The 16,300-nt window shown below is 36.1% G+C and overlaps 1 protein-coding gene across 2 annotated transcripts in view; it reads right to left on the bottom strand.

The window, feature by feature from the left end:
- Positions 1-16,300, bottom strand: part of LOC131057374 (uncharacterized) — a 339,223-nt gene that overhangs the window by 119,459 nt on the left and 203,464 nt on the right. Inside the window, exons 11-13 of one of the 2 annotated variants that reach the window (XM_057991533.2) lie at positions 9,092-9,137; positions 8,917-8,996; positions 1,955-2,068 (exon numbers count right to left, since the gene is read on the bottom strand). In XM_057991533.2, the coding sequence (XP_057847516.2) occupies positions 1,955-2,068; positions 8,917-8,996; positions 9,092-9,137 (240 nt within the window). The remainder of the gene's footprint in view (positions 1-1,954; positions 2,069-8,916; positions 8,997-9,091; positions 9,138-16,300) is intronic. The other variant, XM_057991535.2, reaches the window with a different exon arrangement.

Genomic DNA, 16,300 nt, shown 5'->3' with positions numbered 1-16,300 from the left:
CGTGACTCTCCATTCTTCCACGGGTATGAAGGAAAAAGAGTTCTATTAGGTCCGATGCATATGGGTTATACAATATGAATTAATAGTCAAACACTTCCGATAATTGATTTATCTGTATTTATAATGATTCCTGTGTTTACCGGTTCTCATCACGGTAAACATTAAAGGTTGGCTTCAAGAGATATTTTCGATTTTGCTGATTACAATGGGTTCTCAATCTGGTTCAACGCTTATTGCATCTGTGACTATCGAAGCCTTCTCTTTGCCAATTGGCCATTGATAGCGTGCCATGTTGTTTACTCTAAGTATGATCGATATGCAATGAGGTTCAACTACATCTACTCGTGTTGAGCATCATGACCTCCAATCATACACTTACCCTCTCACAAAGACATCATTCTTGTCAATCAGTTGGTATGATAATTCGTTTGTTTATAGATTTAAGCCTGGATGATAATGTTTGTAATAGATCATTCACCTCTATGCCTACTTCCTTTAATGACCCTTTTCAATTCACTTTGTAATTTTGTCTCTTTTAGAGACTTCACAAAATTGAAGGATCATGTGAAACATTAATGATGTAACGTCAAGGATGGGGACATTACAAACTTTGACATCTCTTCGATCAAATCATCCCAAGGTCTTACCTTGGATGACCACATCCCATTACATAAGAGGAAACTTCAAAACTGTTTGTTCTTTTCTGGATACCATTAAATTCTGCTTCTCCAAGCTGGAAGTGTAAGGACAGATATAAAGATACTTGCCATTGGCATAGCTCGCAGAATTGATTGTATTAGTTGACCTGTACCCACAACTGAAAGAAATCTGTTGTCAGAGATTTTTTTTTGTTGCATTTAACCAAGTAGAACTGACCATAAAGAAGCTAGCAGGAGCTTGAGATGCAATGCAAAGCACAAATATACTCTTTGAAATTGTATCCCTGAATGATATGGACTCCTCTTTATGACTAGTCTTTTTCTGGATAAAATATTTATTATTAACAGTAACTTCTTTTGATCATCCAGTGTTTACCTATTGCCCTGATTTTTATTGAAACATAAGTAGCAGTTGTATCAGGTCTTTGGTTTCTGACAGGAAAATTCTAGAGAGAACCATGTTATCGTCATAAAACTAAACTTTCAAAACCATTCCCCAGTTGAGGTTGCTTGTGATCTATGTAAAAGCTTATTCTAACTGGCTTGAGAAATCATCTTAGTAAATCCTTTACTTTTTATTCTAAATAGCTTGGAATCATGTTATTATCATTGAACATAGTTACCAGATTTGAAAATTCAAATCATTTGGGAGACCAATAATCAGTAGGAATTGGAAAACCCGGACAAAATCAAACAAATCTGACCAGTTCAAAAAATTCAGATTTGACCAGATTTGAAGCAGATCCAGCCAGCTTTGCTAACAGGGGATTAAATGCTAAACAAAGAATAATTTAGAGGTATCAAGAGAAGGGATACCCTTAGTGTATGACATGAATAGAGATGTGAATAATCGAACTTTCTCAGCATTGAGTTTGGTAGAGAATGAATATATGAAGATACAACAATGGATCCATTTAATAAACTCCAGTGAAACGCTAAAAACCTATAAAAAATGAGAGGGTACCACCTTCTGAAGTCTTTTTGTGATGATTTTTTATATAATTTTATATATCATATTGCGAAGTGAAATAGTTCTGTAGTCATTAAAGATTGACAGATTATCATTTTTTGAATGAGCAATAACAAAGTGGCGTTCAGCTTATGCACAGTGTACAGTTATTTCTCATAGCCACTTCAGTCACTCATAAGAAGTCGTCAATAATAAAAGTTGAAGTTCAATTGCACAAAGAAGACATAATTTGAACAATTAAATAAGGAAAACTGCTCTATATAACCTTCAGATGCATTAAGAAATATATGATGGTTTTATTGAAGAAAAGAAAAGATTTACTGACTTTGCCATTTCGCTTGATGAAAGTTCAAGGGAAAGAAGAGTTGCTAATGCACCACCTAGACTGTGTCCAGTCACATAAACATGCCACTTGGATGCCTTGTCCTTCTCCCCATCACTGCAATTATAAGTGGAGATAAACCTTAAAAACTATAAAATTACAACAAAGCATAAGCTGAAGTGGATGTAATCATTACCTTATTCATTTTCATAGTTTAAAATTGCAACAAAATACAAGGTGCGTGATGTGATAAACAGTCATGGTACTGCAGGAACTATGATCTGTAATTTTCATCGAAATTCCCTTGCAAAGTTCATCAGCAAGGGTTTACTTTCTTTGTATGTTGTTCCCAAGTTCTATACTATTGAAAGTTGAAACAACTCCCAAAATGCTCAAACTCAATGCCTAAATACAGCCTCTTTGACTTACATCTACATTGTATATTTCCTTATGCAATTCTACAAATGCTACAACATTACACATCATGTTCAAAACCACAACTATACTACTACCAGTCATGTGACTCTTCTTATAAATCCCCAAAAAAGTAGCGCCCAAGAAATTGGAGTTCTTTAACTTCTTAAAAGACTGGATTCGGTTATATAGCTCCTAATTACTTTAGAAACAACTGATATGTTTGTGCTCATGCACTTAAATGTTTTCTTATGTATTTAAGATAATGATTGATTGCAAGACAGAGAAATACACAACACAAAAAAAAAACACACCAAGAAAAGAGAGCACAAGAAATTATCCTGGAGAAATCCAATGTGGGAAAACTCCATAAGAGTGAAACTAGGCTTCCTATCTACAATATATTGTTTCCATTTTTCAAGCTTACTTCTTTCTTGAAGTCTTTAAGAACACAAAAAGCAGTCCATTGCATCCTAGCACTTACAAATGCTCTCTGCAAACTACTATGGAACTCTTGCTTTCTTATCAAACTTGAATCCAATCTTCCTCTAGGCTTTGTAGCCTTTGCAATTTAGTCTTCATCCAGTTTCTCCACACTTGGTACGAATTGCCTTACACTAATTGCTTCCTTGATGCATTCAATTCCCTCTTGAACCTTAATGTGCTTTTAGCATAGTTACAATGTTATAACCTCATGAAATTTTCTATACTATTTTTTTGCAATTTTCCACAGTTTTAATAGTCATTTTGTAAAACAGTTTGTATGCTGCTGTTCTGATTATGTTTTATAATTTATTTGAAAGAATATGTTCAACATTTATTATAAGACAAACTCCATAGAATCAAATATTACTATTCACCTTAAATACACAAAATTACTGCATAACATATTGTTGTCCTCATTTTCGTTTTCAAAAATGATGTTACATAAAAAATTTGTCAAGAAATGAAAATTTTAGTCTATGGCATGCTTTCTAAGGCAGAATTTTGCTTCGCCCTTGGACTGGCTTAATCCTCAGTCCATCCTCGAACCACGTTTCAAATTTCATCGCATTTTGGGTTCGTTTGCTATGTTTTTCCTTCAATTTCGGGTTTTTTCTCCCTGACTGCAGGTGGGAAATTTTCGTTAAGTTACAAGTTTTAATGTTTTCCTTTGTTTTAGTCTTTGTAGAAAATTTTTAAGCTAGTTACAAGTGCACTTTATGAAAAAAGAACTTGTAACTTACTTTTTATTTCCCCCTTGATGCTTTTTGGCTTTTTAAGACATAATAGGGATTTTCTGGATAAGTTACAAATTAATTTTAAATTGCAAATTTGAAAATTCACTTGTAATTCTTTTATAAAGTTCCTATTTTAGTGTTTTTACTTGTAATGGGGATTTTATTCCCCTATTACATGTGTTAAGTTATTAAAACTTGTTGAGGGGATTTTATTTTCCCCTTACAAGTTATTATAACTTGTATTTCTCTCTCAAAAACTTGATTTTGCCTAGAATGGAGATAAAGTGACATTTTAAACTTGCCATTGAGCTTTAAAAACCCGATTTGCTCCATGAATAAAAATAAAAGCATTTTTGAACTTGCTAAAGGGTTTTTAAAACCCAATTTTGCCTTGTGGAATGAAAAGTGATATTTTAAACATGTAATATGAAGTCAAAAACCCGATTTTCATTGTTGCATGTAAAATTGGAACTTGTTCTTCATTTCCCAGAACTCGACCAGCCAAGAAGGCGGATTTGCTGAAGATTTCAAGCAAATTTTTTGGACATTTTTTAGGAAGAGGCGTTTTGGATTCTCATGCTATTTTCATGCATATTCAAACTCTTTCCACGCCATTTGGTATATTCATTTGCTGGTTTGAAGGCGAGTTTGCAGCAAACACTTAATTCCTCCAAGCCACGTTTTGGTTGATTCAAGTGCCACGAATCTCTTCTCTCCGAAGTCCTTTTTGCTTCCTTCACCTAGGCATGGGGTTTGGATAGAGATTTGACCTATTTTCTTGCATCTTCAAACACGTTTTTGCTGTTATTCTCCGAATTCGAGTTTGGAAAAACGTGGCAAGGGTTTTGGAATTTTTTTCTATTTAAGGGATTGTCTTCTTCATTCAAAGATTGTTTCATCTTTTGAAAAGGCATTTCGGATTGAAGCAAGGTATGTTTTCTTTCCTTCTTGTTCCATGATGTATGATAGTGATTCCTTGATTCACTCTTTCATATGATGGGTGCCTACTTTACAGAACCGTAGCACCTACAACAGTTCACCACCGCAAAAACAGAAACAACTAACAACTAACTGTGCACGAAGGGCTTAGGGAAAACAAAACAACAACTAAACTATTGTGCAGCAGCACTTATTTAGCACCAAAAACCTACTCTACTATATACAGGCTGTTGATCGTACCTCAAAAGCAATGCTTAAGGTGAATCCCATTGACTGGGATTGGCTCCATATTACCGTCTAGCTTGGAGAGCTGGAAAGTGTTGTGCTGTTTACATTCAGAAATGATGTAAGGCCCACTCCAAAATGCATCGAACTTGGAATGCTTTCCAGGCTTGCTTTTGAGAGTGTCCCATTTCAGCACTATGTCCCCTTCTTGGAAAATTCTTGGAGATGCTCTTTTGTCAAAAGATCTCTTCATCTGAGCCTGATGCTACTCTATCTTTCTCATAGCATCCTTCCTAGTTTCTTCTAGCTCAAACAACTGAGCTAATCTCACCGTTAAAGGGCCTTCCTCCAGTATGTCCAGCTGATTGGCCAAATCAAGTGTTGGAAGCTCGAATGAGATAGGAAGCCTTCCTTCTCTACCATACACTAGCACAAAAGGTGACTGTCCCGTGCACCTTTTCGGAGTGATCCTTTCAGTCCATAAGGCTGACTTCAATTGAGTATGCCAAATCCATTGGTTACCTTCCATGCTCTTGTTTATGATCCCGATCAGATTTTTATTGGTTGACTCTGCCTGGCCATTGCCTTGCAGATAGTAGTTGGGAGATGTATTTAGGTAGACCCCCTTCTTAACAGCCCAATCAAATATTTTGAAACCAACAAAAGCGAGGCCATTGTCTGAAATGATGGACTCAGGGACCTCAAATCTGGCAACCAGATCCTCATAAAAATTTAGAACAGCAGACTCATTTGCCTCCTTTAGTGCCACTGCTTCAGTCCATTTGGTGAAATAGTCCATGGCTGTAAGTACCTACTTATGGCCAGCACTAGATGAAGGGTTTATCACCCCAATAAAGTCCAAACCCCACCTCATGAAGGGCTATTCCACCTGGATTGGCTACAAAGGTAAAGCTGCCAATCCCTCTTTGCCAGCAAACAGGGCACATTCTTTGCACTTCCTAACCCATACATGCGCATCTCTAAATAATGTGGGCCAATAATAGCCACCCTTCATTACCTTAAGAGTTGTTGCTCTTGGTGAAAAATGGCCTCCAGTTGATCCCTCATGAAAATCATGCAGCACTTCTCTACTTAGTTAGGCCCAATACACCTTAGCAATACACCATTAAAATCTTTACGGAACAAGACATCATTAAGAAGTGCATAAGTTATGGACTGCAGTTTGAAATACCTTCTTTTAGCTCTGTCTAGAAGCTTAGGACACTCACCAGTTCACAGAAAATGTGCCATTTCCTACACCCAATCAGTAGTAGGAGCTAAGACCTCTGCCTGCTCGTCATCTTGCAGTGTTAGAACACATTCTTGTTCATGCTTTGGTGTGCAAGAAACGCCATCAGCAAGTTGTTCGCACAAACCTTTGCCTCTAACCAGCTTGGTAACCTGAATCTTGACGTCATATTCCATTACCATGGTTACCCAACCAATTCTCTTATCATTGAGATCCTTGCTCAACAAAAACTCTTTTATGCTCGGATGAGCAACCATTAGATTAATGCTATTGTTAGACAACATGTGTTTGAACTTCTTCAAACTCCTGATAACAACAAGTACATGTTTTTCTACAAAAGTAGCTCATAATCCTTCAGTGCTTGACTGAAGAAGGCTAAAGGTTGTTCGGATCCCTCATCGTTTTGTTGTACCAACATAGCTGAAACAAAATCAACATTACCATAAGCATATAATGTGAAATCCTTAGAAAAATCAGGATTCAGAAGTGTAGGAGCAGCAGCCAATGGTTCTTTAATCATCTCAAAACTTCTCTTGCCCTCCTTGGTCTAGCTATAAGACATATTCTTCCTCAACATAGCAGTTAGAGGATTCAACAAATCTACAATATCAGGGATAAATCTCCGGACAAAATTAATCCTTCCAATGAAACTCTGCAGACCCTTCTTGTGTGTTGGTAATGGAAGGGCCAAAATGACACTTATTCTCTCAAGATCAATAGTAATGCCATGCTTGGAGACCACGTAGCCAAGCAATCTGCCCTCATGGACAGCAAACACACACTTTTTGGGATTAAGTGACACCCCAAATTCCCTGCACCTTTCGAAGATTAGCCTCAAACGACTTAGATGATCCTTTGCTTCCTTTGAGAAAACTATGATATCATCTAAATAAACCAGTACTATTTTATACATCAAGCTTTGAAACGCCATATCCATGGCTCGCTGGAAAGTTGCCCCTGCATTGGATAAACCAAAAGGCATCTTCCTATAGGCCATGGTACCCCATTTGGTAGTAAAAGCTATCTTATATTGGTCCTCTTCTTTGACTAAAATCTAGTTATAACCAGAAAAACCATCCAGTAGAGAAAACATTTCAGAACCTGAAACCACTTGCAGAATTTGCTCCATAGAAGGTAGAGGATAATGGTCTTGCAATGAGGCTCGATTAAGGTCTCTAAAATCTACACAGAGCCTGATTTCACCATTTTTCGTTCTTATGAGAACTAAGTTTGAAACCCATGAAGTATGCTTGATGGGAAAAACTATAGCACTCTCAATCAGCTTGTCTAATTCCTTTTTCATCAGGGGCTCTAATTTGGGATTTAATGGTCTCTGTTTTTGTCTTACTGGTTTGGAATTAGGCTCAAGTTCTATTGTGTGTTGTGCAAGCTTAGGGTCAAATCCCCTCAAATCAGAATATTGCCAAGCAAATATATCATTAAATTCTTGATAGAGGGATATAAAATCTTCCTCTTTTCCTTTCATATGAAATTTGCCAAGTTTAAGAAGCTTACCTTTTGAAATCTCAACCTCCTCATAGTGGTCCCAATTAATCTAAATGCTGGACCTTTATTTCCTAACTTGGTCATCAGAATTGAAGATGGATTCCAAGGTGACCAATCCCTTGGGTAACTTATTACTTTTCAGCTGTATGACCTAATCTTCGTATTGCTGTTGGAATCTGTCCTAATTTTTGCATGGAAACTCAGCCTCTTCCCTTATAAAGTTAAAAATTTGCTGGTCATTCTCAAAGACTTGCCAAAAAACATTATTAGCTAGGATAGAAGGTCTAACAACAACCTTCACATACTGTTGCTTGCTGTCACTACTCATGTTATCCGGGATATCATATTGTGCTCCTATGGCAGCAAGTTTATCAGCATTCTTATTTATACTTCTCGGAATAGACAAAAAATTGAAAGCACATAATTCTTCTATCAACTCCCATACTCTATGTTTATAGCATTTCAAAGCATCATTTTCTGTGACATGAAGGCCTCGTACCTGATTCACAATGAGTTCACTATCTCCAAACACTTGGAGACATCTGTTTTTCTTCTTCCTTGCCCATAATAGGCCATGAACCAACGATTCATACTCTGTTGTATTGTTAGTACAGCTGAATGAAAACCTGAAAGAAGAATAATATTTTTCCCCTTGAGGAGATATAAGCATGCAACCTCATCCACACAAGTCAAACACTAACTTGTGTACCGGTGACTCCAGTGGTCATTCCTTTGAATGGCATCCTCTTCTTTACCGGTGACCTGCAACACTAGTTGACATCAATGACTGCATGTCAATAATACTCCCATACCCCATACCGGTTGTCTTTCTATACCAGTTGACATCAATGACAACACAATGCCAACATCCTATCCATCCAATCTTCATTAGCCCTTGATCATTGTGCATTTTGTTCCCACCATATTACTATCGGATTTGATTCACTCCACATGGCCATTTGTATTGTTTTCTAGATCAATTATGTTAGTTTTGCATTGCTTTATTTTATTTTTAGCGCTTACATTCATTTATTTTGCTTTCTTAGGAAGTTTTTTTTGTAAAGCATGCTACCATAAAGAAATGTATTCTCAAGTTCATTGACCTAATTTCCATCACTTGAGGACATTAACATACTCATCTTTGCTTCTATTCATTCCTTTCATAAAGGATCAAGTATTTGTATTATATCAATTGTTCAATAAATTTACAATCAGATGCAAAATACTTTCGTATTCAAGAATTTTGTTTATATTTTCCCACGCTTAAGATCATATTAATGCACTAGAAATAATAAAAATCAATGGGAGTTCACAAGATCTATTGAATCATTGCAAGAGCATAATTTAAAGATCTAAAAATCACATCCAAAGATTCTCTATTGATGTCAAAACGTATATGAGAGAAATCTTACGTGAATGCTATTGAGGTTTTGATAAAAGAAAGTAGTCGATTTCTGACTGAATCATATGCACTCAAAAAACCACTGTGTACCTGAAATGCAAACAATATAAATTAAACAAACATCAAACATGGGAGTTGTAACTTTCTTCAGGAAATATACTATTGCATGTAAACCCCCTAATTACCTGGATCTCTTCTTTGAAATCTCCACCTACTCGCTCAGGATTCAACCTATAGTCAAAATAAATTTTTGGGTAACAATACAATGTATTTTAGCATTAGTCTAAATAGTTGATATTCACTAAGCAATCATTTATATTACAACTCTAACCAAGAATAATTGATATTTTTAAAGGAAATCATATCCCTTGCAAATATGTGACTAAAAGGCATGTTTCAAACTAGAAAGTGGTCCAAAAAGTTGAATTCCCACATGGAGATGTGAATTGTGATATGCACGAGTTCTTCTTTGATGAAACTTTGGATCCTATAAAGAATAGGCATGGAAATGTTGAAGACAATGGCCTTGGTTTTAGATAGGTCCATTACAAGTTGGCTTATAGAATACTTGTGAAAGAAAACCAAATGAAGCTTCTTATTTAATTATGAGGAGAGTTGTGCTAAATAGTAGAAGGATAGCATACTTTCAACACATTTGACACAATATGTACCCTAGGAAAGCCTTTGAAAAAAACCAGCAACAAAGGAACTTGAATGTATTATTTTTTAATACCAAAAATGTAGTTACAATATGCTCTTTACAGTTTCCACCCCTATATACAAATGCCAACCATTTCTAGAGAAATTCTAGAAACATGACATTCTTGCAAATACATGTAGTACAATCTCCATCCCAAGAATCAAATTTATAGAGAAAGTCCAACAAAGAAACCACAAATAGTTTTCAAAAAAGACAAGTGTTTACTTGATACCTCTACTTGAATGAATAACAAGAAGTAAATAGAATAATATAATAGTCGTTTACATCAATGTTTCCAAATAGATATATGTTTTCTTGCATCTAAAAAAATGTGAGAGTTAAACTTGTGAAAACTTGCACAATAAAAAAATAGAGTACTCAGCAACTCAGAGAGTAATCGCAGAGTTTGCAAACTACGGGTACATGTTGTGAAGAGGAGTGTTTTAAATATCCATGGAAGACATGTAAATGGAGGCACAATACAAAAATGATAGGAAATTGGAGTCCAAACACTACGATCAATGCTTATCACAGGACTTGGGTCAAAAGAGTGGTCAACATCTAATTCAAAAAGAGGATTATCATAAGACATTGTAGCATCTACCCCAAATAAGGGATTGTTCGCAAACTGAACAACACCTTCATGCTGATCCATAACATACCACTCTGTACCCCCGTCATCTAACTCATCACCAACAAATTCTACGGTGGATGTAACTACAGGAAAACCTGGTGCAGCATGTGGTTCTCTGCTGCTCTCAACAGATGCACTCATCCCATTTGTATCTACATCACTCACCTCATGATAAGCAGCATCATGTGTGCTATCATCAGTGCACACATCAACAACTAAGGTACTGCTGCTATGTACCTCAAAAGATGGCTCAACTGGTAAGGTAGAAGTTGCTGATATGACAGTATCTTCATACGCTTACACCCCAAATGTAACTGCATGTCCATCCAAGTTATGATCCTAGGATTCATTACCAACCAATGAAATTTCTGATTTATTTTCCAAGGTCTGATTGAAAAATCAGACTTGTTGTGGCATGACTCCTCCAAACACAATGCATCAATAGTACCCGAATCCTGAGTATCTTTACTTGACAACTCTATAGAACCATCGATCTCATGTGTAGTAATTGGATGTTGATGCAAAGGAACCTTACTGCTGTCATGAAAATCAGAACTATTGTCTTACCTTTGTGTCATGTTTTCAGCATCTCTAAGTGGCCGATCCATGTTTGCATTCTCTTCCTCTTTGTCATCAACCTGAAGGCTCAAGGGTGCAATATGTGATTCCTTTTGATTCAAACTCTCACATGTCAAGAGTGAGCTTGTAAACATGGTCTCATCTTCTTTAGGACTCCCACATGATGATGAATTTTCTCTTTTCCGATGATCACTCGTAGGCTGAGAATCATTTTGAAGCATTTCTTTTCTTTTTGACTTCCCAAACATTCTTAGAAATCCCTGTTTTGTTTCAGGATAACTCAACAAATCATACAAGTTCTGCATCAAATCAACATTGGATATATCAAAGGCCATCTTTCCCTCTGTTCTGAATGTAAGTGACTTCCCCAACAGGATGGAAGGAAACCGCTCTGATACCACTGTAATATCCGTTGTCTAATTTGACCCTATTTTTTCTTATTTGAACTCCAAGGAATATTGTCAAACACTTTGCATATAATATTTGTACTTGCTGTTTTAACTTCAGTTTGGTTTGCAATTACTTTTGATGCATGTAAATGAAGTTTGAAGGCTTGCAATGATCATTAAATTGAATAAGATGTAAATGCTATTCTTTGTCTTTTTTTGAATGCAAATAGATGACCCACACAATGTAAATATGCACCTACAACAACTAGACATTAACTCAAACAGTTGGCATGCAAACTGTTATGCTATCTATCAAGATTATAACCATAGGCATTATGTCAAACATTTATCATGCAACCTCTCCTTCCTTCATTGAACTTGTTCAACAATTCTTACAGCCAAATGCATTTCCAAATGGAGGATGAGGTTTATTAAACTAAAACCTGATTGCTGGCAGCCACTGCTGAGTCTGATTTAAATTCCAACTTGCTGCAGTGATTAACTTCTCCACCTTCAAAAATATTTACTTCACCTCTAGAAGAATGCAACTAGGACTAAAAAGAGCACGGCTGAGTGTGAAAAGGTTGTACGGCCTATAATTATTGTGCCTAGAGTTGAATTAACACAACCCCATAATTATTCTGCACTTTACAAAAAAATCTCCTCAAAAACCTTGATCAATCTTCCTTCAATTTGCACAAATTTGACTTCTGGTTACAGCCAACTCAAAAGCAACCCTCAAAAGATATTTCACCACCTCAGGTAGCTGTCACAATGAAGTAGCTATGCACTCCAATGCCACAAAGATCTGAAAACTTTAAGAAACCCTTGGTCTCTCCAAATCCCAATGCTCTCCAATTTCAAGTTGAAAGAAATAACAATCACACACAATGAATTCAATTTAGCTTGAAGACTCTTATATTCTCCACATGGTTCAATTTCCAATAAAGCAATTTAAATAACATTTAAAATGTTATTTTCATATAGACTTAGGAAATCTTTTAATTTCTCATTAATAATGGACCCCATAATTAATTGTATTAATGGCCCCTTTCAATGATGACTTGACCCTTTACTTAAGTGAAATTATCAAGTTAAATTATAACTTTATAATAAGCCATTTAATGATTTAATATTAATTTGGCCACTAAAATCTTAATAACTCCCAAAATACTTAACATTTTGATATGTCGTTTGAAATGGGAGTCCATCCTGCTTTTCCCCATGTGACCAAATGTTCTTTCTAAAAATAGAAAGGTGCCCTCTCAATCAACTTTTGGCTTACTATAAATAGTAAGTATGACAAATGTATAGTGTTGGTTAACAAATTTGCCTTTTCTTCAATTTTTATGTGTTTTTAAAATAAAGACTCCTGCACACCCTTTATGAAAAAGCAAACGTACCAACAGTTGGGTGAACCAAGCTTTGGTTTACCCTCTGTGTAAGAGTGCAGCTCCTCATAAGATGTTCAATAAATTTTTATGCAGATTACTCAAGAAACAAATGCACTTTTAACCAGAAAGCGAGAAAGGCTTCCACATTCATTTGTCAACACAAAGGAATGCTGCAAAATATTTATCAAAAAGTATAAAGCTCACAGACTTTATCTCTGTACGCATTCATTCAACATAAAATTTATTCCATCCATAATACTCAAAGTAATGAAAATGTTGATCGATTCTCGCTCATGTCTCACTGGACAAGGGGGATCAGAGTCATTTAAACAACTATGAAGTACTATTTAAACAAGAAAATCAATGAATCCACAAACTACGATAAAGTTGGTAATGAACAAAATATATTCAGTGCATAAGCATATATCCCAACAGAGACTGCTAATCTTTCAAATGCACAAATTTGAAGATCGAACCACAATATTATTTTCATTCAAAAACCAGAATTGTCTATATTGAAAATCCAAAGAAAACTCAGTTTTTTTTCTTCAATCAAAATTTTTCGGACCTTTTAAAAGACTTATCCAACCATATAAATAGCCTATAGGCTATGATAGTTTGTTACACATAAAACCAGAGTTAAATAATTAACTCTATCCCAAAGTTAAAGAAGTCTAGTTTCATAAAATTGAAAAGCAATAGCCGCGAGCAAAGAAAGCATGATCAAGCTCCAGCAAATGATGTGGCTTCAGCCTGTCTATCTTGTGATCCAAGAGTACTTGTAATATCCCCTTCTCCGCAGTGATTAGTTATGTTGGCCGTTAGCCTAGTTCGGAGGCCCGTAGGCTAGTTGGGGGCAGAAATTAGGGATTCCTATTTTCTAGGAGGATTCTTTGGTGATTTCAGGGGCTATATGTGGGAGTTTGACAGTTTGGATTCTGGATTCCTTTTGGGTTTTTAGAGAGCTTCAGGATGGTTCGACATGTATCTGCATTAGGTGACTTTTTTCAGACTTACTATTTTTAGTAAGTACGATGATTACTTAGAATGTGGTAAAAATCACTTTGGAAACACTTACTATTTTTAGCAGTATGCTATTTTTAGTAAGGACTATTTTTAGCAATTCTATTTTTAGCAAAATGTCAGCAGGCTTGTTTAGATAGCTATTTCCGACAGGTTAGTTTGAGCAGTTGGTCTTCCCTCATTTTTTGGTGCTATTCTTGGCAAGGGTTCCTCAACTCAGTTCAGTGACTATTTCTGGCAAGGCAATTCTCTCAGCTTGTTTCTAGATATCCTTGGAGCTTGTTTTGGCAGGTTCAGTATTTGATGAAAAATGGTATTTTAAATTAAATTATAACTTGAGGCAAAGGTTGGACAATTTATTTAAAAGGGGTTGCTTAAGTTATATTGATATATAAGTCATTTCCTTAATTATATATTGGGTGATTTATTGTTGATGAAAAATACTTTATAAAGTGAAATATTAATACAGCAAGATGGATGCCTTATGGAGAAATAAGTTACTTTTATAATATATTTCACTTATCTAAGTTGGATGCCACATTATGATTTTATTGTCATTTTTATAAAGAATATTTGCTCCTATGAGAAGGTTGATTTCATAATGTCCCCTTTTCTAGGTGACATGAGATGAGCAGGGGTTGACCTACCATTCGAGTTCCCGTAGGTCAATGAAATGGTTAGGGGACTCATTCTGAGGGTCATGGAGCTTTGCAGGGGCTCTGTGAGCCATTTTGGACCTTTAGACGACAGTTCCTATTTTTTAGCGAGAACTGGCAGTTGACTGAATGACCACCTGGGGGACCAAGTTGTAGAGCAGGATCCTTTTGAGCAGTTACAGGTGTTTGGAGAGAGGTTCCTACTTTTTAGTGTGATTCCCTACTTTTTAGAAGGTTGTGGCAGTTTCCATATTTGAGGTTCCACGGGACCATACAATGGTTTCAGTTTTAGGAAGATTGGGTGTGTTTCCTAGTTTCTAGGAGTATCCCTAGATTTTAGGGATGGGACTGCCAGTTGGCCCATCTTGTCCGGCATCAGTCACAGACAGGTGACGAAGTCAGATTCATGTTTGGTTGGTTATTTTGGGCTATTATTGGATCTATGGAAATATTTTAATATATTTAAATATTTCCTAAGTTAGCGATTAAATAAATTAAAATAAGGCTATGTATATAGCCATTTCGGAGTAATAAGGGGTTTTGGCTTCATCTGGTTTGATATGCCTATGTTATAGCTCGTTGGAAAGGGCTTGAACTTTGCTACATGATTCTCACCTCCCGGAGTCTTTTTGGATGCTTGAAGCTATTTATACGCAATAAAGTGATATTTTTCTATAGTTTGATGCCATAATTGGGAAAGTGTCACTTTAATTATAAAGCACAATCTTTATTATTCTTTAGGGTTCGACTTGCAAAGGGACAGGAGTTATAAGGAGATGAAAACCTAATTGATAGCATCTTTAATCATTTGGAAACTTGCGAATTTGGGAATTGCTCTGGAAGAGTGATTTTGGTCTGGGACGTAAACCCCAGGTCTGAACTTGTTAGGGCATAGCCCTCAACAAGAGTTGACAGTGGATTTATCCAAGATTGCACAGAGATTGTCAGAGGTAGAAGACACATCTTCTTGGCCTGAAGATTCAGCATGCATATTGGGGTTTCAACAGGGCGGCTGGTCTATTTCAGCTGGCACGTGATTTGCAGCAGCTTCCACGCCTCCTTTGCAACCACGCCTTGTTTGTATGTTGGCTTGAAGGGTTGTATTCAGCTTATTTGGTCTTCCTTGTTCGTTGCCAGTAATATTCCTCCATTTGGCATCAATCCAAATTGAGAACAACTCCAAATAAATGTATGGATTCTTGCTAAATACAAAACTAGGTTATTTGCCTGGTATGATTTGCAGTATTTTCAGATTGCTTAAGAGTTCTTACATATGAACATTGTTTACTGCTTTATTTCATAGTTGTTGCTATTTATCAATTACTTTACTTATAACATCAAAACCCAAAAAGAAACAATCCCTTTCTGCAACTTCTGTCTATTCTCTAAGATCACTGGAAAATTACAAAAATATAGTATGTTTAATTAAGAATTTACAGCAGCAATAGCAAGAGGATCCATTTGGGATCTTTCAATGGTATCAGAGCTTAATCCTGCCAGCCTATGGGGTGGTAATTGCATTCACTTGGTGTGATTAGATTTGGTTTTTAGTTGGACATAAAAAGAATCATCATGACAGGGTTATGTAAAAATAAACAAGTAGGAAGGGAATTTGATCAAACACCTTCAAAGAGTTCAAGACACACTAGAGGTACAACTACATCTAAAAGTACAAGGAGGCCCCCTGTTAAAACATTCAATGATACAGTCATACGCAACTATCATGGGTATTGCTCCCTTCTAAAAAAGCTACAGGATACGCTTACCTTCACCCAATTTATGGGTATTCCGGATGAAGCTGAAGATGCTATGAATTCATATCAGCTGCAAACAAAAAGAGAAGAACCGATTGACTCATCCCTAAATGAGGTTTGTAAAAATCTCTGAGGAATTTGATGAACATGCTCCAAGGGATGAAGTGGTACCTATGAATCTTGAAAACATGTCATAAAGGTATGGCAACCATTCTGATTTTTATAACAGCAGTTCTTCATATGAACACAATGATGATTCAAAGGT

The sequence above is a fragment of the Cryptomeria japonica genome, chromosome 5, assembly GCF_030272615.1.
Source record: "Cryptomeria japonica chromosome 5, Sugi_1.0, whole genome shotgun sequence".
Lineage (NCBI taxonomy): Eukaryota > Viridiplantae > Streptophyta > Pinopsida > Cupressales > Cupressaceae > Cryptomeria > Cryptomeria japonica.
This window is presented reverse-complemented; position numbering and strand designations above follow the sequence as displayed.